The sequence below is a fragment of the Pan troglodytes genome, chromosome 21 (genome assembly GCF_028858775.2).
Source record: "Pan troglodytes isolate AG18354 chromosome 21, NHGRI_mPanTro3-v2.0_pri, whole genome shotgun sequence".
Lineage (NCBI taxonomy): Eukaryota > Metazoa > Chordata > Mammalia > Primates > Hominidae > Pan > Pan troglodytes.
The window spans coordinates 47335039-47359503 of NC_072419.2; the positions used below are offsets into that span (position 1 = coordinate 47335039).

General features: G+C 38.9%; 1 protein-coding gene across 2 annotated transcripts in view; it reads left to right on the top strand.

The window, feature by feature from the left end:
* TOP1 (DNA topoisomerase I) overlaps positions 1 to 24465 on the top strand; it is a 96087-nt gene that overhangs the window by 39321 nt on the left and 32301 nt on the right. The window contains exons 4-8 of one of the 2 annotated variants that reach the window (XM_514649.7): positions 8171 to 8294; positions 9582 to 9637; positions 12065 to 12160; positions 13144 to 13219; positions 16450 to 16556. In XM_514649.7, coding sequence (XP_514649.2) covers positions 8171 to 8294; positions 9582 to 9637; positions 12065 to 12160; positions 13144 to 13219; positions 16450 to 16556 — 459 coding nt within the window. The remainder of the gene's footprint in view (positions 1 to 8170; positions 8295 to 9581; positions 9638 to 12064; positions 12161 to 13143; positions 13220 to 16449; positions 16557 to 24465) is intronic. The other variant, XM_063802509.1, reaches the window with a different exon arrangement.

Here is a 24465-nt window from a genome sequence, read left to right on the forward strand (position 1 = left end):
GAAAGAAGAGGATGTGAGACCAAGGATCCTGAGTCCCCCCTACATTATTCCTTCCAGTGAAAAATACCTCCCTGTGTAAAAAGAGTTAGTTTTGTAGCTAAACTGTCTGTTTAAATACAAGCACCCCTTACTTGTATGCATATGGTAGGCAGCTCAGGTTTAAAAATGTCAGATCACCTCAGGCACTGCCTTTATCTCTCTTTGTCCCCAAATCCCTGAAATCTTTGGCACTGAAAGTATTAATCTCATCAAATTCTGAACCTATGAAAACTTCATCTCTGTCTTTCTCTTGTCTGGCCTGTAACATGACAAGAACAGCTCACACCAAAGTTAAAAGATAATTTCATCAGTCATCACTTATCTCTTGACACTGCTTCTTTCTGTTAGCATTAATATTTTGCTCCTCAGATCCTTTTTCTTTTTTTTTGGAGTCAGGGTCTCATTGACTCCTAAGCTTGGGCGCGGTGGTGTGATTATAGCTCACTGCAGCCTCCCTGGGCCCAAGGGGTCCTCCCACCTCAGCCTCTTGAATAGCTGGGACAATAGGCATGCACCACCATGCTTGGTTAATTAACTTTTTTGTTTTTAATAGAGATGGCGGTCTTGCTATGTTGCCCAGGGTGGTCTGGAACTTCTGGGCTCCCACATTGGCATCCCATAGTGTTGGGGTTACAGGCATGAGCCACCATGGCTGGCCCTCTTTTAAAAAATACATAAATAATCTCAAAAGGAATACTCTTCTAGATGCCAAGGAATTACGTAGCTTGTAGGATCTCACGAGCTACCTTTCTTAAAGGGTTACATTCTTATCCATTGTTTATCTTTAATAGTAGATCTCTTGTATAAACAGAATATTATTAAAAGCAATTTGTGAGGGGGGCTTGATTTTAGAAAATAAGAGAATCGTGTGAAATGAAATTCCTCCTAGTTTTCGACTCTGTGCATCTCTTGCCAATTTTAAACCTGGCATTCACACTGGAGTGACAAATTTGTGGAAAGCAAGGGAAGACAGAAAACTGCTGTGAAATAGAAGGGAAGTACTTTTCCAGCCATATTGGCAGTGCTATTCTGTACTGTCAGTGTGAGAAACATCTGAGAATAAGGATGCTTTTGGCTTGTGCTTTCCTTTTAGTTCCAAATCCTACCTGAATTGTAATTGAGAGAATGTAGGATTTTAGGAATATGCACTTGAATTAAGCATCTAGTTCTCAGATTAGGGGAGATTTTTCTGAAATTAATAAAATTTAAAAGATATGTTTGCTGCTTTCCTTGTGAGTGGTTTGCCAAAGCCCTCCCTTTGTCTACACATCACTATATCATCCTGTCTGTGGGAAATGGACAACTAACATAGATAGGCAGAGAAGATTGAGCAGTTTGGAAATGAGGAAACTCAGTACCACCACCATTCACATGGGAGTCAGTATGATATATTGAATAGCACACTAAGATAAAAGTTAAGAGGCTGGGTTCTGTCATTTATAAGCTACGTGTCGTGATCCAAGGTGCTTAACTTCTCTGGGTCTCATTTTCTGTTTTGGTCAAGGGTTGATAACAATACCTGCTTTATCGATCTTTCAAGTTTGTTTATGCACATGATAGCTCTTTGGGAACTGTAACATACTAAATAATTGAGATAATGATGGTGATGATGATAATTACCGCAAAGCCTAGTATAATATCATGCAGATAAATTGGAGCTGTTGAGTTTGGTAGTTGAATCTAATTCAGTAGTTATTGATAGCATTCAATTTGGAGCCCTGATATTTTCCATATTATATTTATCCCTATCATAGTACGCCATAATCATTGTTTTTAAGATTTCATGGTGGAGACAGCATTTGAGCTAGCCATTCAAAGATGGTTAAAATTTTGCTAACGGAAAGTAATGGTTAGAAAGAAAAACATAAGCAAAACATAGAGGCATTGTAGTATATGCTTTGTTCTGGGAGGAATCTAGTTAGGTGGGTTACACAGGGTGGAATAGTAGAAAATGAGACCCAAAAAAGTGGCTTGAGGCAAAACTATTAAATGCCATTTCAAAAAGTTGGAACTTGTTACTTACACTAACTAAAAATCAGGGGGAAATGTTGGGACTCGATTCTGAGCTGAGCAAGAAGCCACTGGAAATACTTGAGCAAAGTGGATATAAGACTTAGCTACAAATGACATGAAGGGTCTAAGAAAAAGGGTTCCTGTCTTGGATAACTGGGTGGCTGTTTACGCTATTAATAGAGACAAAGAACTTAAGGGAGGAATGGGAGTTAGAATGGGTATCGGTTTTGCCATCTTTGGGCACATCCTTTTATCCTCTCTGGCCTGAAAACAAAGGATTAAATAATTTCTAGGAAATTACATTTACCTTGAAGTTTTGATACTTCTATAATATAAAACGCCGGAGTCCTTGTGATTTTGTTTAGAGATATATAATCGGCATTGTAGTGTGTAATGATGATGGACACCTTAACCCTTGTTTCTTAGTGCCTTTTGGAAACTGGCTCATTTCAGAAGCTGCGCTCTTTTCCCAGAGGCAACTTTTGAAGTTACTTAAATATTTAATTTAACAAACATCATTTAAGCTTTAACTGTCTACTATCCTTGAAAGGGTCATGAGTTTCCCTCCTAAACCAAGACTTTGAAGCTCTCTGTGCTGTCTCACAGGAATCCCCATGATCCAACTTCATGTGACCTGCAGAGGTCTGCTGCCTTGAGGAGTAGACAGGTAGCTGGGCTGTTAGTGGCTAAGTCCTTTTCTCAGAATATGTGGAGGCTCCTTCTACCTTTAACAGTGCTTTTTTGCTTTGTTTGGGAAGTAACAGAGTAGTCAAGTGCATGACCCTGGAGCCAGACTGCCTGAGTTTAAATCCTGTTTCTCTCTTTAGAGGTAGTTCCTTGGGTGAGTTACTTAACTTGTCTGTGCTTCAGTTTCCACATCTGTGAAATGAAGATACCAGTAGTTACCTGAGTTTTGTTACCGATATCAAATGTGCTTAGATGAGTGCCTGGCACTGGGTGCTACTCAAGTATCTGTTAAATACTTTTATGGAGGATAGAGGACAGATTTAAATGGTTTCCCATAGCCAACATTCTAGCTTTCCAGAATATCAGTATTTTGTTGTGGTAGTGGTGGTCTTTTTTCCTAAAGAAACAATGCTTCGCCAGAAGGGAAACATTGTTCCCTACTGGCTCCCTACTTCCACCGTTTCTCCCACTCTTCTATATATATAAGTGCCTTAGAGAAACTCTGGTCACCCTTTTCTGTGGTCTGCTTAGCTCCAACAAGAATCATAGACCAAAGGTTTTGCGGTCATCACTTTAAAAATAGTGTAAGTTATTTTTTTCTTTCCTTTTTTTAAATTTTTTTTTTTTTTTTTTTTGAGATGGAGTCTCAGTCTATCGCCAGGCTGGAGTGCGGTGGCGTGATCTCGGCTCACTGCAGCCTCTGACTCCCTGGTTCAAGTGATTCTCCTGCCTCAGCCTCCCCAGTAGCTGGGATTACAGGCATGTGCCACCACGCCCAGCTAATTTTTGTATTTTTAGTAGAAATGGGGTTTCACTGTGTTGCCCAGGCTGGTCTCGAACTCCTGACCTCAGGTGATCTGCCTGCCTCGGCCTCCTGAAGTGCTAGGATTACAGGCATGAGCCACCACGCCCAGCCAGATTATTTTTTCTTTAGTGGAATTCAGCCAATTGAAGCATAACACATGGCATGAACACTCTGGAAAGGTGGCTTTGGATCTTTCCATTTGTTCTCTTTAGCGTTGACTTTTGCTTTCTAGTCCCTGCTAGTGTGTTGGAATCTTATCCCATACAGATGCAAACTATGAACCAAGAAGTCAGCATCTATGCCTAGCCAATAATTGGTTGTTTTCTCGTTCAGAGTTCCTCATGCCCATGGGGTAAATTCATATTTCATCCATAAGTGTGACCATTGCAGAAGTTCTAGGACTGCTACTGTCTGTATTTTTGTCCTTCAGCATATCCCAGACTAAACTTACTCTTAAAATATGTCTGTCCAACCTTTGGTTTCCTTCCTATGGTTGATATTAAGCCTTTCTTCTACTCTTAGAAGACAAAATGGGTGGGGTGGGGAGACAAAAAAGGCAACCCCGAAGGTTTTTATCCTTTCAGGGTATCCAGCATTTTTCTAATTTAGCCCTACTGAAGTTTCTTCAGTAATTAATCAGCTGTTTTTCAGCCTCTAACCTGGCTAATATTATAGCCTACAATTGTACTTTTAAAGCCCTTTTGTGACTTTGACATATTGTGTCTATTGTGTATGGAAAAGTAGCAGGATCAGTATGAAGATAATACAGTATCTCTTAAAACAGGCAGCCAGCAAATGAACTTTCTGCATTGGTCAGAATTTCCATCATTTCACTGTTAATGAGGAAAGTACAGTTCTTTAGCTACCATGAAAGTCAAACATGTCCTAAGCCTTTTGGAAAAAGACATACATGTTAGAAAATCTCAAATGGATGAGTCAGCCTGACTGACCCCACATTGACTCCATTTTATATGCTGGCCAAATCCTGTTTCTGACTTTCCTGGCACAGCCCTGGACATGCTTCTGTATCATAGGACTTGTTCCCCAGCGCCTTTGCTACTTCCTTCAGGCACATTCCTAGGAAAGATTGGCAATGGGGTTTGTTCTTTGCCAGCACTCCTGCCGGTTTGGGGGTTATGGATGCCAGGTTGGGCTCCAGGCACTCTGCTCTCCATTTGTGGAGGCAGGGACGGTAACAGCACCTGACAAGTAGGGATGATCACATTGTATTCAGAAGCCTGGTGGAGCTCTATAAACCCAAATTTCTAACAGTCTCCAATGTAATGCCCTGTAATAGAAGCTGTCCTTAACCCTCAATCATCTGTGTTCAGCTAGTATAAAAATGCAAATCTGCTCTTATGCCTAAACAGTTAGGAGTAGAGGAGACTTGGCTTCCTTTGGAAAGTCAGGATGATAGCTTCATCCCATTCTGGTTTTTGTGATTAATTGTGACCTACAAAGGGGTTTACTACTCTAGCAGGAACTTTGAATTTCCTATATACATCTCTTTCTGGTTAGCAGGCAGAGGAAATATCATTGACTTTTGGCTTCCTGGCAAATATCTCATTTGCCTTGTCATTTGTTGATTCCTTTTCCCTGATCTCTGTTTGGTGTGATAATGTACAGCAAAGCTGAAAACTGCAGGGCTACATGTACACTTGTAGGTACCTATGTTGTGATTGCCAAAAGGCTCAGAAAGCCAGTTTTCTAGTGAAATTGGCTAACATTCTAAGAAATGCTTTCACTGAGAAAGAGAACGGGTCAGGGGAAGGTGGAACTTAAAGGAAGTTGGAGTGTTCCTGAACTCAGATTCCTGAATTAGCCATTTATAGTTTCACGGGAAGACAATGAAAAAAAAAAAGAAAAGAAAAGAAACAAGCAACCCCAAAGGTTTTTATCCTTTCAGGTATCCAAACATCTTTATTCTAGAAAGTTTCTCCTCGATGGTAAAATAAAGCTAGGACCTTATAGCAAGTCTCAGACTCACCATGGCTGTTTCTTAACACCAGTATACCTTAAGCAGTAGGTATCAATTTAGTGGAAATATAAGGGTATTGATATGTAGTGGAGGCTGCTCTGAACTTGGAGGTGGAAATACTAAGTTTAAATCCCAGCTTTGCTTTTAACATTGCAACTTTGAGAAGTCTTTTAACCATTGTCTCCTGTTTGTATCAGCATGAGGGGATAGATAATAAAACCTGCCTCACAGGAGTGTTGTGAGAATTGAGTGAAATAATGTATGTGAAAATACCAAGTACAATGCTTGCTTAGAAAGTAGAATTTTGTTTTGCCGTCCCCTCCCCCACTATAGTTGGCAGGGCAGGGGGAGGCAGTATATTCATCCATCAGTATTATAGATGCAATTGTTCCCAGATGTTTTGCTTTTAGGCAAAACCTTGTATAGATGACTGTATACCCTCTTACAGTTGATGCTTAATAAAACAAAACTACCATGGTTTTATAATGGAATGGTAAGCTCAAACATTTTGCTGGTAGTATAAAAACCAAGTGCCTGTGATTACATATACATTAACTCCTGAAGAATCAATTATAATCTCAGCAACCTTGCTCTTTGACCATTCATTCTAAAGCTTGGCGAAGTTAATGAGAACAGATAATAGGAGTGCTGATGCAATTGGAAGACTTTTTTTTTTTAAACAAAGTAAGGAAGGGATACATTTTTAAATAAAACATTGCATTTTGGTAAAAAACACAGATTATGAGAACACATTGAGTTAGAGGAACATCATATTGATTCCAAGAACAAAAAGCATGGTGGAGAAATTTTGTAACCATGCACATCCAGTGTGCTCTGTTCTCATGAGTTAAAAAGAATTTTCCTCCTATAGAAACTTGTTATTTAAATGTGTGTCACATGTAAATAACAGTCTAATGAGAGCAATATAGAGGGAGAAATATGTAAGCAAGGGAAAGTGGGCATTGTTTTGTTTTGTTTTTTTCTCCATCTATTTCAATACTTGGGTCTTTCCTAACCTATAGTGTGTCCTGTTTCTCCCTGGCTAGATTTCTTAAAGTTTCTGCCTATTCATCACTCAAGTACCTATCTCAAGTTGTAGCTACTTTTGTGTGCAGGGTGTAATAGCAGATGTTCTCCTGATCTAGATTTTGTTGCTCTGCCTAACTGCATGCCATCATTTGTTTCTCCCTTTGTGATCTTCTACTGTAGTCAAGTGTCCCTTTAGAACAAACTTCATGGGATGGACATAGCCTAATGAGCTCATTGCTGATGAAGTCTTTTTTTCCTGTGCATTGGTTAGTGCAGTAAGCAAGGCTCCTTAACTGCCTGTCCCAGTGTACGGAAAAATAATAGTGTTCTCTCACCTTAAACTACAACTTGTGGTTTTTGCTTATTGCTTCTTTAGTCTTTGACCACATGCATGTTTTTACATAGTTGCAGTTATTTTATTATATTCCTTTTTCTGTCATAAACACTTTCCAAATGTGTTTGTGGTACTCAAATTATAGCTTAGCAGTTAAATAATTTGATATATTACAGTTTCCCCTCTTGTTAGGTGTATCCAATTTTGGGGTTTGTTTGTTCGTTTTTGTTTTTTTCTGTTGTTGTTGTTGTTTAAGGGAAGCACCAAAATAAACATCTTTTTAAAATTAATTAATTAATTTTTTTGAGGCAGAGTCTCACTCTTTCGCCCAGGCTGGAGTGCAGTGGCGCTATCTCGGCTCACTGCAAGCTCCGCCTCCTGGGTTCATGCCATTCTCCTGGTCAGCCTCCCGAGTAGCTGGGACTACAGGCGCCTGCCACCATGCCCGGCTAATTTTTTGTATTTTTAGTAGAAACGGGGTTTCACTGTGTTAGCCGGGATGCTCTCAGTCTCCTGACCTCGTGATCCGCCTGCCTCGGCCTTCCAAAGTGCTGGGATTACAGGCGTGAGCCACCGCGCCCAGCCCAAAATAAACATCTTTATATGTAATGTTATTTCCCTAAGATAAATTTCCAGGAGCTTGATCCCAGGGTAAGAAGCTATGAACATTTTCATGGCTCTTGCCTTATAATGTCATATTTTGCTTTTTAACCTTTAACAAAGAACATTCCTATGCCCTTGCTTTCAGATGGGTCTTTTCTTATTGTGAGGAAAGGGCTAACGTAAGTCCCATCTAGAAGTGACTAACTTGCCTAGTTAAAACTAGAAGGAAATATCCACTGTATTGGGCTGTTTACTCCATAAACCCTGACTTGGCTACATGTGTGGTATGTTTCAAGTCTGGCACAAAGCCACCAAACACATTTTTGGTGAGTTGGTTTTAACCTGCTCACATCAGATATGAATGCTGAAGTTGGAGCTTTCATTATTGTTTTTGTGCTGGTAGAATGTTGCAGAAATACACAGGGCTGGCTGTGTATTCTTAGTCACTTTAAAAAAAATGTCCTGGTGTGTCTAGAATGATGGTTTCTGTTCTTTGCAAAAATAAAAACATCAAACAAGATAAAGTCCGATGTAGCCAAGACCCTCTACTTGAACCTTCTGTCGGTACTGTTTGTTTAAGTACTGTAAGTTTCCACGGTTCATGTTATCTTAGGATATCTTGTGAAACGAATCCCTGTGGTCCCTACTCTGGGCTAACGCTTTGTGACTTAACTTTTTACAGTGAACATAAAGATTCTGAAAAGAAACACAAAGAGAAGGAGAAGACCAAACACAAAGATGGAAGCTCAGAAAAGCATAAAGACAAACATAAAGACAGAGACAAGGAAAAACGAAAAGAGGAAAAGGTACAGAGTTTTCTAGTAGGGGAGGAAGGAACGTGGATGCACTTTTGTTTACCTTTGAAAGCAGATATCTTAATTGCATAGTAAGATCCCTTGGTCTTGAAGTGAAAGGTCTCTTGTCAGGAGAATTTAGAGCAAACTGTAGTCTTAAACTATAAAAACTAAGCCTTTTACCACCATATGTTTCACAGTGGCAGATCTGTCCATATCATTACCTTTTTTACTTTATATTGCCAATGAATACATTGAGAATGCATTAGGGAAAATTAATTGTTTTTGGGAGAAGGCCTAATGCCTTGATGGTCTTCTGTTCATTAAAGGTTCTTCCCAAGTGAAAATTTAGTGATGCTGGTGTCTTTTGTGGCATTTGGTTCCAGCATAACCAGTGCAAGCCTTCTAAAAATGACTAGGCTCACCCAGCTGAGAATGAATAGTACTCTGTATAGTTTTAAAAAGAGATTGTTTTTATTTTAGCTTTGAAAAAGTAATTTTTGTACTTGGTAAATTCAGATACTATGAAATAAGGAATATGGTGAAGAAGACATCTCTTCACCCCTGACTCACTGTCTCCCATCCTTCTCAGAGGCAACCGCTATACTGATTATGTTTTGTATCCTTCCATAGATACTCTGTATATCTGTATGTGTGTGTGTATCCCTTTGTGTGTATATATGAAGATTTTTTTGAAAGATAAATTTTCTGACGAATCTAGAAAGCAGGAAGTCAAAGGGGAGGGGGTCATGAGTATACTTTGCCTAAGTCAGAGAAGGCAGGGCATGGACTACTTTTTTGTTTGTTTGTTTTTTAAATAAAGATGGGGGTCTCACTGTGTTGGCGGGGCTAGTCTCGAACTCCTGGCCTCAAGCAGTCCTCCAACCTCATCCTCCCAAAGTGTTGGGATTACAGGCATGAGCCATCACATCTGGCCCAGTTTATATGTTTTGTTTGTTTGGTTTTTGCTTTTGTTTCCTCTCTGCACTGCCAATGGCAAATTCTTGAGTAGTGGAATGTATTTATTGGGGAAAAGAGACCTGCCACCACTTAAAAGTAAAAAGCTGCCATTTTTAAGGGAAACCTTTCTCAGTGAGTTGGACAGTTTCACCCAGAAGAATTGTTAAAAACGAGTTTTGGACACATTTCAGGACCTTTAGTTCATCTGTTCAGTTTTGCTAACATAAGAGCCAGCCTGTGATCATGATGTCCCAGGAACTGATGCTACATATTCTCAAAAAGAGGTTTCTTCAAATTTAGTCCTTTCCAGGTACTAGTTACTGTTGTTTTACTTTTCAGGTTCGAGCCTCTGGGGATGCAAAAATAAAGAAGGAGAAGGAAAATGGCTTCTCTAGGTAAGACTTTGCTGCTGCGTGGGCTTCCCTTTCTCTGGGTGGACAGCAGGCCAGCTGCCTGTGTTGTAGTGTTGTCTGAGTTAACCCAAAACCCACTGACCTGGCCATCTTGATGGTTCCCAGAAACTCAGCAGTGAGAAGACTCGGTCTAAGCCAACCTGAGCCTTTCTACAGTGCCATATAGTGAGACTGACCAGCACATTTTCCAGAAGGTTATTTCGAATAGAGAGGGTTGACAGGAGAGATTTTTAAAAATTGAGATTTGACTTGCATATCACAAAATTTGTATTTTAATGGTATACAGTGTACCATTTTGGTTTTTTGTTTTTTTAATATATTCACAAGGTATTGCAGCCTCTTCACTAATTCCAGAACATTTTCATTTCTCTAAAAAGAAACTTCATATTCAGTAGCGATTATGGAGTTTTCTGAAAAATCACTTAGTCTGATTTCGTCATTAGTAATATTGGGAGGCTTATATATAAAAGATCATTTGACCTACATGTTAGGGATGAGTGTAGATTTGGGTAGAATTATGTTATCTCTTTTCTAGAAGGAGAGGAAAATGCGCAAAATCTAGAGGTTACTTCCTATACTGTTTTTACCTTTATAATTTTGTTTTCCTCAGCCTCAATTTCCTAAAATAAGCCCAGAGGTCCCCTCTAGTTTCAAAACAACTAGATGTTTATTGTTATATATTCTCACTTCACTGAATGACAGAAAGGATTTATTAGAAATGGTTGTAAGTGTTTGCATTATTGACTAGGACAAAACACTTTGAGAGTTTTGCTTCCTTGAATCTTTGAACTTTCAGTTTCATTTGTTAAAATTTTTGACTCTGGGGTCCTTTAGACAAGGAGAAAAGCAGGTGCCCTCTTCAGGCATGTTTCATAATTGTTCTAGGAATGCAGAATAATACAATTCAGGAAGCATTAGAGCTGCAAGCTGCCCTAGGAATTTTGATTTCTGAGATAAAGTGACTGAGGCACTGCTGGGCTAATCTCTGCCAAGAGACTGCCTTGGATTTTTATTAAACTGATCTGAATAAATTTTTTGGACTTGGTGCATAGTCATGAATTCATTTTCAGACTTTTTGGGTTAGAAGATTAGGAACACAGCCTTCTTTGAGGCAGTGGTCTCTATGTTCACTTTGCTGGACTCCTTGCTGGCTTGTGTATATGTCTTTGTAGAGAATCCAGATGCTTCACTGGAATACAGTTTTCTGGTAAATTGTTTTAGGACTTCTTCCTTCAGACCTAAGTAACCCTTCCCACAGTTTTTGTCTTCAGTGTGACAAACTTAGGATCTAGCATTTACTTAACTAGTTGGGTAAATGATAGGCTTTCTTTCCTTCTGGACCCTAGGGTCTGTGTCAGTATTCAGGCAGGAGGGGGAACAGCTGTAGAAGCTGGCATGTGGTTAGGGTGCTAAAATAAGTTCTTTAAACATTCAAATTCTATCACAAGCAAGGGGACCCAGTATGCTTTTTTTGGTCGGAGGTACTCTTGAAACCCTGTGAATATACTTTGCAGTGGGGTCGGGATTCTTAATCCTTGGATCCCTCCACAGGGCGCAGCTGCATGTAAGGAGGCCATTTCTTGTACTAAGTTAAGGCAGTGAGGTTCTGAAGAGATGTGCCAGGCCAGGGAGCATCCCATGGCTGCAGTGATTGCTGGGCTCTATGGTATTTTTTACTTGTTCCTTCTCTGTTTTGGTTCAAGATGTTTGTCTCAAAGGATTGTCTTTTTATATTTATATTTTGAAGGTAAGATCTTAACAAATAGTAGTGAGACACTCTTCTGTATATAAAGTAAACCTAAGTTAGGACGTTGAACAATGAATAGATTTGGCATAGGATACCTTCTGTTTATTCTGGTTTAACACGTGCCCTACTTTTGTTGTAATGTTGTCAGCTTGGTTATTTTTCCATGTAGCTAGATATACATGTACGTTATTGCCACATTTTTAGAACTTTAAGGTACTAAGTTGGGGAAATCAATGTTTATTCCTTTCCTTGTAAAAGCTGTACTTTAGCTTTTAGAGTACTGGAACAATCAGTTCAGATTGTGGGGTCAAATATATGGTAGGTTTCCATGTAAGGCAAGAAAACACCTTAGGTTTATTTCTGGAGTGGTTCGTGCCATGCTGGCAAAGATAGCTAAAAAATAGTGAGAAAGAATTCTGACTTAGAATAAAGAGTCTTGATCCCAAATCCTGATATTGCCCATTCACCTGTACAATGAGGACAAATACTATCTACTTCACAGGATTGAAGTGAGAAAAAGTGCTCACAGAACATCTTCATGATATGTACGTGGTTATCCTTATTTATATTAGCTTCTTTTCAACGAGATGGCATATTCCTTCTTTGTATTAATAGAATACAGATGTTCTAGCACTCTGACCAGCAATTTTTTTTCTCTTTAGTCCACCACAAATTAAAGATGAACCTGAAGATGATGGCTATTTTGTTCCTCCTAAAGAGGATATAAAGCCATTAAAGAGACCTCGAGATGAGGATGAGTGAGTATTTTCTTAAAACTTTGACTTTTGAAAACAAAAAGGAGGAGTTTAAAGAATAAATGTGATGTGTTTCTTTATAATACATATAGAAACTGCATTAATTGGCTTTTACTCATTTGGAATTTGTGATTAATGGACTGATTTCTCTGAACTATGAGAAGTAGAGTTTGCTAAACAAGTAGTATACCCAAGGCTTGCATGAAGATTATATAAATTTTTCTTACTGAAAAGGCAATAGATATTTATTGTAGAAATTTCAAATAATACAGAATTCATGAAGAATAAATTATTTAAGTTACTTAAAATTTCTTATTGCCTACCACAGATAACTTAAAGCAGTTTCTCTTAGACCTATTCCTGTCAGACATTCTAAGTGAAGTTTCAGTGTGTAAAAATAATAAAACTGCTCATAAAACGGTTGAGGCTTACATGTACCTCTTTCTCCAGATTCAGTGAGATTAAATTATATTCATTATTTTCACTCTTACATAGCTTACTATGCTATTGTTATAGTAGAAATTGGATGGAAAGGGGGAAGGGAAATACTTAGTGAACTCATTTGTATTCATTCAATATAGAATTTCTTTCCTCCACATTCCAGTGAGTTACTGCTATGTGGTAGCTAGTGTGCTGTGTGTTTGGTTACCAAACTTTCATCTTTTATTTTTATTTATTTTATTTTATTTTTTTCCCAAACTTTCATCTGATAATGATATTTATTTCTGCATATATCCCCCCACCCTATTTTGCTTCCAGGCTGGTGTAAGTGGTTTGTTTTGTTCTATATAGGGCTGTAACTATTACTCTTTGGTCTGACCTTCATTATTTTCTCTATTTCTGTTAGTCTTGACCGTAGAATGCCCAGCCAAGAATAACAGTGATTACTCTTGCCATGGAGGCTTCCAAGAGTTTGTAGGTCTCCTATGAGTGAGAACTCCTGAATCATAATTATGTTAACTGCGTATTCATGTTCCCCTTTCTAGTGCTGATTATAAACCTAAGAAAATTAAAACAGAAGATACCAAGAAGGAGAAGAAAAGAAAACTAGAGGAAGAAGAGGTTAGTAAAGAGACTTAGGTCCTTTGGGGCTTGAGTTTGGAAGTGGGAGTTTTCCAGTAAGCAACTTCTTAAGACAAATGAGTTTTAGATATTTATTGGCTTGTTATAGTAATAACATTAGGGAAAACAAATTTAATAAGTGGTGGCTGTGGCACTGGTAGTTTTAAGATCTCTGTGAATCCCCACAGTGTCTTAAGTTAACCACAACCAGCAGTGATTCTGCTCTCAGCCTTCCTGGGTGTCTGTCTACCCACAGCTAGGCTGCCAACAGATGTTCTTCCAAAAACTATGTCATCTTCATATATACAGAGGCAGTGTTAACAAGAAACCACATTTTGGCTTATAACCCTGAAGAAATTTCCTAAGAATTTTTTGCTCATCATTCACTTTAGGTAACCATTCCTATCTAAAGTTCTTTAATGGGTACCCCTTTGACATATAATTGACACCCAAACTCTTTACTGCAGCTCCTCCCAATCTGGCCCCTGCATCTTGTGTCTCTCTTCATCTTGTGCCTCTTCTCTAGCTTACTTGTACCAGTCACACTAGCCTCCTTTGTTTCTTTTCCACACCAGATTCTTTCAAACTTCCAAGCTTTACGTAGCACCTGCTGTTCCTCTATCTGGAACACACATGCTCCCTTCTTTATCCTTTTGGCCTATAACCTTCCTCAAAAAACTCAGTTCCGTTTAAATGCTTTCCTAAATGTTCTTGTTGATGCTTGTGGTAGATTGAAAATAGAATCATATGCTTCCTCCTTTTGACACTTTTGAGTTCTTGTACTAAAAAATTGTTAGCAGGTAATTCAAGAAAAGATGTCAGAAATTCACAGGGGTCTTAATGATGCCCTCCCCTAAGACAAGAAGGGGTTGGGTGAGTTCTTAGCTCTTATGCTACATTTGAGGTTAGCCACTGTCATGGGCAAAATGGGATCACAAATGTAAAGTGGACAGTTTGAAGTACCAGCAGTAAAGAGAGTGATAGTGAAGGGGCAGGGAGTCTTAAGAGGATAATCTATCATAATAGAATGATGTTAATAATCACAATTAAATGTAATAGGTGCTTACCATGTGCCAGGCACTATTCTATATATGTATCATTTCATTTAATCCTTACAACCTGAATAGGTTGTTACATCCCTATTATCATCTCCATTTTGCAGATGCAGAAATAGAGTATAGAAATATTTAATCATTTGCCTGAGGTCACATAGCTACTAAGGTGGAAAAGCCAGCATTTGATCCCATGCAGTCTGACTTCAGTGCCAGCACACCAGCTACTATATTATCCTACCTCCCCTGGGACTTTGCTGATGCTCTAATTCTGCAAGGAGGGAGAAGAAAGGTCTTTAATGAAATCATATGAAGACCATTAGTGAGTGAGTTGAGCCATAGAGAGATGATCAGGTCCTAAATTTAGAAGGTTGCAGTTTTTTTGACAACTAGTCTATTCTTGGCCGAAGTTCAAATTAATAAGCACTAATTCAAGGAATTGAGAGTGAAATGTTAAGTAGTGATTATGGTAGCCAATCACTCCACTTGCATATACCAAATCAGTACAGACTAGTCAGTAAAGGAATATAAAACTTGAGTTCTCCAAGTGTTTTTTTTCTTTTATGTTTATATTGCATTTATGCAAAAATAATACTCTGAGTTTGTTAAACCATTGAGAAAAAAGAACAGTTGACTTCATTTGTTATTATTCTATTTAGCAGCCTTACCACATGGGGGAAAAATGCTGGCTGAAAGACTGAATTAATACAGTCTTACTGTGGCAGGGACCCCAGATGGCAGAATCTGTCATTAAACCTCACTTGCCAACTATGGTTTTTTTGTTTTTGTTTTTTTCTCTTGTTTTTGAGAATTGTTCTGAGGTCTCTTAGTGACTGACACCCCAATTTGAGGCTTGAAAACATACAATGTAACCAGTAGTTTCCTGATGGGACCAGCTGGATGCCTGCTCAGAAGCTGTTTAGAGTATCTTCACTGAAAAACATTTCCCTTTCCTGTGGTGTGTTTCACCCTAAATAGTAAACATTATCTGAATTAACGTGATCCTGTAGTACCTTCTCCCAAACATACCCACATATTTATATTCTCCGTGCCTGTTTTAAAATATGGATGGTACTGTAAGCTTTCCTCTTTTTTCTATTCCTATCTTGATTGCCATCCTATTATGAGGATCTAAAATGTTTATTCCAGTTATTCCCATAAGTCACATTCTGTTATTTTTCTCATAAAGTTAGGCTCTTATCATAGTTAATAACAGCTATATGACCTTGATCAAGTGACAAAATATGTTTCAAAGTCCTTGATTGTAACTGGGAGTGGTTAAATGAACCCATCCATACACTTTCCAGCTGTGCCACTCTTTAATTGATTTTAAGATGGTTCAAAACCACCTTTCATTGCTATATAAAACTTGTTGAATAAAGACTGAATAAGTAGTTAAATTATGTTGAATAGGCAGGACAAAGGAAAATATTCTTCAAAAGAGTTCAGATTCTGAGTGGGATCTTCACTTGTTGAATATTACATTTTTGTTTGGGTTTTGTGTGTATGTTTTGAGATTCATCTCCTGTATTGGTGAATTGTGCCTGTTTAGGTTTGATGCCCGTTTATTGTGTCACTGTGATCAGCTCATTTACATTCAGAGTTCAAAGAAGAGCCATAAAGAAATACCACCATAGGAACTGGTGTCATTTTAGAACCTATCAAATACTTGCTTACTGCATCATGACTTTGTGTATACAAGCAGCAGCGATAGTACTATACTCCACTAAATCAACTGGGAATTTTCTTTCATCCTGAATACTAAATATCTAACGCAAAGCCTCATCTAGCTGTTATTTGATTGTACTGGAAGAGGTTTAAAGATGAGTAGGATTAAACATAAGTGAGGAAAATACACTCGGATTACTCTCTAGAGCAGTACTTTTTCAAACTCCTTTGAGGTTTAAAAAAAAAAAAAAGTTTCCCAGTCTCTTCCCCTGCAGAGTGTTTTTTAACTACTTTCTCAAGTAGTTGTTTGTCAGGAAATTTTAGGAAATACTGCTGTAGAACAGAGCACCAGTACATTGTTATTCATCTGTCAAATGAGAGGAGTACTAAGATCTTCTTTAGTTCTAATACTCTATGATTACAATTTTTCTTCCTCATGGCTCCCAAAAACTGCCTCCAGAAGTGTGATCAGTCTTTATTTAAGTGCTTTCTCACCATGTTTCTTTGTAGGATGGTAAATTGAAAAAACCCAAGAATAAAGATAAAGATAAAAAAGTTCCTGAGCCAGATAACAAGAAAAAGAAGCCGAAGAAAGAAGAGGAACAGAAGTGGAAATGGTAACATCTCAGCACTGGGTTAAAATGCCACCTTTTTTATTGCATATCCTTACGAAGCAAGAGTATTGAGTTATTAAAATTAATATCCTGATATTTGGGGGGAAATACTTTAAACAATTTCTCTAGAGTAACTTTCTGAAGTAAGTTTTCCAACTTCTAGTGAAATCATTAACTGGTTCTAAATCTATTGGATCTCAAACTGGTTTCCACCACTGTGAACAGAATGGACTGTAGAAGCAGACCTATGTATAGGTGGGAATTTAGCATACGAAGAGAGTACAGATGCATTTAAAACCATAGGGAAAGGATAGATTATTATGTAAGTCGTGTTGGGAAAACTGCCTGTTCAACAACAGAAGAAACCTCAACAAGAAAACGTGGGTGAATATTTTTATAATTGTGCAGTAGTGAAGATCCTTTGAAGCAAGACATAACCAGAGCCATAAGGAAAGGTGTTTTACATTTGATACATCAAAGTTCAATTTATGGCAGGTGGACACCTTCATGCCATTTAAAAAAAAAAAAAAACTCAAGGCAAAATATTTGCAATACAAAGGGCTGATATTCCTAATATGAAAAAAAAGCTCTTTTAAAACAAATATGAAAGGAATGATCTAATCAGAATGTGAGGAACAGTCAGTTTAGTAAAAGAAATAGTTAATAAACATCTAAAAATGTGATCAACTTCATAAGTAATCAAAGATGCAAAAAAAATGATAAATCTTTTTGTTTAATGCCTCTCAGATTGGGAAAGATTAATAAGTGAAAATATCTAGAGTTGCAAATGTAAGAAAACAGGCATTCGCCTTCCCTATAGGAGTGAAAATTCAGTCTTTATGAAGGACAGTTTAGTCATAGCTGGTTGCTCTTGAGAAGTGTATTTAGGTGGAGAACTTTTCTACTTTTGCTGTTTAGAATCTTGAAATAAACATGTTTTTAAAAAATACTTATTTCTGTTAACATGTTCTATTTAACTACTATACCAGCAGTACATGATTTTGTGTTTATGACGAAAAAACTCAAATGATTGACAGATTTAATAGTTAGAATAAAAATCAAAGTCACCTTTACCTGTCTTCTCCCATTCTCATTTTCCTTTCCAGCTTTCCAGCTTTGAGGTAATCACTGTTCATAATTTGATGTATAGCCTTCCAAACCTGTTTATGTGCCTTTATGGCTTTTGTAATTTAGAACTTTGATGTCCACAGCACCTCTGAGGAAAGGGAGAAAGAGCACTGACCAGGAAGGTGGCAGAGAGAAGGAGAGCCACAGTGGCAGAAATGTGGCCACACGGTGACAGCTATGTGATTGGCATGTTGCTATGGCATCGTGGGATTAAATGGGAAGTATAGAAAAGGAATATCACAGAGCAGAGCAACCCTGCCTCTTTCTAGAGGTCAGAGTCAGAAAGTAAAAGAAGGCCAGGCACGGTGGCTCGTATCTGTAATCCCAGCACTTTGGGAGGCCGAGGCTGGTGGATCACCTGAGGTCAGGAGTTCGAGACCAACCTGGCCAACATAGCGAAACCTCATCTCGGCTAAAAATACAAAAATTAGCCGGGTGTGGTGGCACGCACCTGTAGTCCCAGCTACTTGGGAAGCTGAGGCAGGAGAATCACTTGCATCTGGGAGGCGGAGGTTGCAGTGAGCTGAGATCATGCCACCGCACTCCAGCCTGGGCGACAGAGCGAGACTCTGTCTCTCAAAAAAAAAAAAACAAAAAAAAAACACAGTGGCTCGTGCCTATAATCCCAGCACTTTGAGAGGCCGAGGTGGGCGGATCACAAGGCCAGGAGTTTGAGACCAGCCTGGCCAACATGGCGAAACCTCATCTCTGCTAAAATTACAAAAATTAGCCGGGCGTGGTGGTGCACACCTGTAGTCCCAGCTACTTGGGAAGCTGAGGCAGGAGAATTGCTTGAACCTAGGAGGTGGAGGTTGCAGTGAGCTGAGATTGCACCACTGCACTCCAGCCTGGGCAACAAAGCAAGTCTCTGTCTCAAAAAAAAAAAAAAAGAAAAAAAAACCCACATGGGTTTATTTTCCTCATTTTTATTTCACTTTTCTTAAGAACTAATACATTTTCAGTGATCTTGACCTTTAAGAAAATGATTTTTAGAAATAAAGTGATTGTGTAAATTAGAGGTTATTATTGGGAGTTAAGAGAATGGTAGGTTAGTAATTCATCAGTCAGGGTTCTGTGGTAGTTACTCAATAAATGCTTGTTAAATGAAGGAATACATTTCCTTATCAGGAGCTCCCTGCTGTCTCCCCTTTACTTCGGAGCTTTGGCTCTTTTTGGGATCCAGGCAAGTGCGCTGGGTCCAGCCTTGTATGTGTAGAATTAGGTGCCCTTGAGGGGTTTAGGAGCCTAATTTTGCTTTTGTGGTTGAAATCCTTATCAGTGTTGCCACACATTCACTCTGACAGACCATGACTTTTGGTTTTTATTCTTATTTGGGTTAAAGGGGAACTGGCGAGTCTTTAACTAAAAGTTGTTTTTTGAGGAATGAGCAGACTTTGCTACAGCTTCTAACGCATGCATTTCTCAGGTGTGATGGTTAAACCTTGCACATTCTTTTCAAGCACAGTGCTTGAATGGCACACCGAGTTTTTGGTGTTGAAAATATGAATGAAGAGCCTCTTAACTGATAGCTAGAGGCTGTGTATCATACTCTGAAGTCAGTTATCCAGTCCTCAGTGACTGCCGCTGATGACCTAGTCGGGGAGTTAAATGGCAGATACCCTTATTTTTACTATTCCTTATGCTATCCCACTAAAAGAAGTACACACTTTACAAGCTTGACAAATTTGCAGATCTTTTTCTTCCCTCGTAAGTCCGCAGACCTGTTTGTCTTTACCAGAAAAAACCACTTACTCTGATCTTTATCTCCCTCCTTTGGTAATTGTTCAGTTGGAAAAGGTCCAGGTCCCTCAGGGTTTCTTTGCTATATCACGTTATCTCCATAGAAACATTGTTATAAGTGGTGGCAGTGTGCTTGGGTTCATACATGAAATCCTGTTTATCCCAGATGTCCTGATTTTTAACTGTTGGCCATTGTAGCTGAACAGGGTTTCAGCACTGTTGGGTTAATTAAGTACACTTTTGTGTCAGGGCTGACCTGGGAATATAAGTTGCCAGTTAATTCTCAACAGATGATTCTTCATAAAGAATTACCTGGCGAGTTTATTGCAGGTGTTAGGTGTGACTTTAAATGGAGTTTTGAATCTCTTAGCAAAGGTAAAATGCTGTGATGAGTCAGGACTATAATGTTGTAAGGAATTAGTGTTGCAAGACCAAGACTCATAAATATATGGTCAATGCTAGTGGTAAGAAATTTATGGAATATGGATTATTGACATTTTGCTCAAACCAGAAAAACTTCCCTTAATTTCAAGGATTAGCATTCAGAAGCTACAGCATCTGACCTTTATTTCTAAATTTAAAAAAATTAAATATGAGTTTTATAGCATACTGTGAAGTGCTTGTTAACTGCAAGGGAACTTGATATCAAACAGCACATGGAGTTTACTTTCCTGTCTTTATATTTCTAGCACTTTTCCACCTTTCCCCCTTCAAGCAAATTTTATTATTAAATTGGTACTTGATTATTCAAGTCAAGCTACCAAAGGGAAGCCATTTCGATGTCTAAGTACATGTTTTTGTTTGTTTATTTGTTTTTAAATTGGGGGGGGGCGGATATATGCACTCATGGGGAGGCTAAAAGGACAGAACTGTTTGCTTTTATTTGTATAATAATAGCTGTCAGCCCAGTCACATGAGCTTACTGAAACAGATATTCTGTCTTTCTGTTTAAACTGAAGTTTAGTGTTGTGATTTGCTGAGTCTCTTAATTTGCTTAAATGGTAAAGAAGTTGCTGTGGGTCTTCAAGATACACATGTTGAAATAGGAATCGTAAAAACAGTTTGGAGTCTTGATTTAAAAACACTGTAGGGCCGGGCGTGGTGGCTCACGCCTGTAATCCCAGCACTTTGGAAGGCCGAAGCGGGCAGATCACGAGGTCAGTAGATCGAGACCATCCTGGCTAACATGGTGAAACCCTGTCTCTGCTAAAAATACAAAAACAAAATTAGCTGGGCTTGGTGGCGGGCACCTGTAGTCCCCAGGTACTCAGGAGGCTGAGGCGCGAGAATGGTGTGAACCCTGGAGGTGGAGCTTGCAGTGAGCGGAGATCACGCGACTGCACTCCAGCCTGGGCGACAGAGCGAGACTCTGTCTCAAAAAATAAATAAATAAATAAAAACACTGTAGTCGATGAGAAGAATGGTGCCAAAGTCCCAGGATAAGGGAAAGGGTGGCGTTCGGAATCTCCTCACGGTTACTCTGTGACTGCTGCAGACAGGCTCCTTGCAGATGCTCTCATACACCTACATATATATATATTTTCTCTATTTGGAGAGTAATAGACTGTAGGATTGGGTGGTTTCCTGCATTGAGATCCTTCTATTAATATATCAATGACTCTGCCAATTTCATACCTGAAAAAGTGGTAGGTTAGTTATAGAAGATCTTTAATATTCCTTTGAGGTCAAAGATTCTGTTAAATATTTTTGTTTAAATTGTGTAAAATACATATGACATAACATTTATCATCTTAACCATTTTTAAGTGTACAATTCGGTGGCATTAAGTACATTCATATTGTTGTGCACCATCACCATCTCCAGAACTCTACATCTTGCAAAACTGAAACTCTGTAGTTATTAACAATTCCCCACTTCTCTGTTGCCCCAGTTCTTTTTTTTTTTTTTTTTTTTTTTTGAGACAGAGTCTCGCTCTGTCACCCAGGTTGGAGTGCAGTGGTGCGATCTCAGTTCACTGCAACCTTCACCTCCTGGGTTCAAGCAATTCTCCTGCCTCAGCCTCCCAAGTAGCTGGGATTACAGGCTCCCACCACCATTCCTGGCTAATTTTTTATATTTTTGGTAGAGACGGGGTTTCGCCATGTTGGCCAGGCTGGTCTCAAACTCCAGACCTCAGATGATCTGCCCGCCTTGGCCTCCCAAAGTGCTGGGATTACAGGCATGAGCCACCGTGCCCAGCCTATTCCCCCAGTTCTTGGTAAGCAGCATTCTACTTTCTGTCTCTATGAATTTGACTACTTTAGGTACCTTGTATTAATAGTCATACAGTATTTGTCCTTTGTGACTGACTGATTTCACTTAACAGAATGTCAACGCTCGTCCATATTGTAGCATGTTTCAGAATTTTCTGACTTTTAAAGGCTAAATAATATTCCATTGTTTGTCCTGCATTTTGTTTATTCATTCATCTTTTGATGGACATGGGTTATTTCTGCCTTTGGCTGTTGCAGATAGTGCTGCTGTGAAACATTCGTGTACAAGTATTTGTTTGAATATTGGGTATATTCCTGGGAATGGAATTGCTGGGTCATGTGGCATTTCTGTGCTTAACTTTTTGAGGAACTGCCATACTATCTTTTCCACATTGGCTGCACCTTTTTACGTTCCTACCAGGACCACACGAGGGTGCTAGCTTCCCTACACCTTCACCAACACTTATTTTTTGTTTTATTGCCATCCTTATGAGTATGAATGGTATCTCATTGTGGTTTTGATTGGTATTTTCCTAATGATTATTGATGTTGCATATTTTTTCAGGTGCTTATTGGCCACTTGTATATCTTCTTTAGAAAAATGACCATTCAAGTTCTTTGCCCCACCCCCCCTTTTTTTTTTTTTTTGTTTTTGAGATGGAGTCTTGCTCTGTCGCCCAGGCTGGAGTGCAGTGGCGCAATCTTGGCTCACTGCAACATCTGCCTCCCAGGTTCAAGTGATTCTCATGCCTCAGCCTCCTGAGTAGCTGAAATTACAGGCGTTCACCACCACGCCTGGCTAATTTTTTGAATTTTTAATAGATACAGAGTTTTGCCATGTTGGCCAGGCTGGTCTCGAACTCCTGACCTCAAGTGATCCCTCCGCCCGCCTTGGCCTCCCAAAGTATTGGGATTACAGGCGTGAGCCACTGCGCCCAGCCCCTATTTTTAATTTTATCTTTTTTTCCCCTCCACCTTAAGACTGAGACTTTGCCCATTTTTTTAATTGGGTTGCTTATTGAGATGTAGGAGCTGTTTATATATTTTGTATGTTAACCCTTTATCAGATACATGATTTACAAATATTTTCTCCTATTCTGTGAGTTGTCTTTCACTCTCTTGAAGTGTCCTTTGATGCACAGAAGTTTTTAAGTTCAGTGAAGTTCAGTTTATTTATTTATTGAGACAGAGTGTGTCTCTGTTGCCCAGGCTGGAGTGCAGTCGCGTGATCTCGGCTCACTGCAACCTTCACCTCCCAGGTTCAAACGATTCTTGTGCCTCAGTCTCCTGAGTAGCTGGGATTACAGGCGTATGCCCCCATGCCTGGATAATTTTTGTATTTTTAGTAGAGACGGGGGTCTCGCCATGTTGGCCAGGCTGGTCTCGAACTCTTGTCCTGAAGTGATCCGCCCACCCCAGCCTCCCAAAGTGCGGAGATTACAGGTGTGAGGTACTCTGCCCAGCTGCAGTTCATTTATTCTTTTTGTTACCTGTGTTTTACGTGTCATATCCAATAAATCACTGTCAAATCCAATATTGTGAAGCTTTTCCCCTATGTTGTCTTCTAAGAGTTTTGTATTTTTGCTCTTATATTTAGGTCTTTGATCCATTTTGAATTAATTTTTGTGTATAATGTAAAGACGCAGTTTGATTATTTTGCCAACACTATTGTTGAAAAGACTGTTCTTTCTCCATTGAATGGTCTTAAGCATCCTTGTTGTAAATCATTTGACCATATACGTTGACTTTGGTTTTATAGTAATACCATTGTTACAATATGGTTTGATACATGTAATTTTTATTTGATGTTTCTGAACTTTGTTTAAAATATTGGACTTGTTCCATGGCTGAATGATTGATAATAAAATAATAAATAAAATATTGGACTTGGAAAGTAAATATGAGGGTAGTAAGTTAGTTATCTATTCGAGTAAAAGAAACTTGAGGCATATCAGCCAGTTGCAATTTGTGAGCCTGAGTTGGATCCTGGTCTATAAAATAAATTTAGATAAAATAGGGAAGTTTTTAATATGGACTGGGAATTAGAATTATACTAGGAGATTATTTTGTTAGATGTGATAATAGTTTTGTGGTTATGTGGAAGAATATTATTTTTATAGAGATACTTGCTGAAATATTTAGTGAAATATCAAATCTGCAACCAACTTTGAAAATGGTTCGGCCAAAATGAGAAATGTAGCAAATTATTAACCTTTTTTTTTTTTTTTTTTTTTTTTTGAGATGGAGTCTCACTCTGTTGCCCAGGCTGGAGTGCAGTGGCACAATCTTGGCTCACTGCAACCTCTGCCTCCTGGGTTCAAGCAATTCTCGTGCCTCAGCCTCCTGAGCAGCTGGGACTACTGGTGCGCGCCACCATGCCCGGCTAATTTTTGTATTTTTAGTAGAGACGGAGTTTCACCACATTGCCCAGGCTCCTGACCTGGATCACGACCTCCTGACCTCGTGATCCGCCCGCCTCGGCCTCCCAAAGTGCTGGGATTACAGGCGTATATGGTGTTTATTGTATTACTCATTTTTTTCTTATGTTCGACCATTTTAAAAACACATTTTCAAAAAGTTGTTCCCACTGAGCTTTAGATTCACTTATCAGTGTTTGCTAGATAGTTCCAGGTAATGCATAAGTACCTTAAACTCAACATGCCCCAGTTTAAGCTATCATTTCCTAGTCGTCTTCCTTTATGTCCTTTCTCATAGGGTTGTTTTCCCCTCTACCTTCCATCTGACGTCACCACTCTGAGGAGGCCTTTTCCTTACAAACAATGTAAACAATCCCTCTGTCATGTATGCCATTGTGGTAAAACAACTGTTTA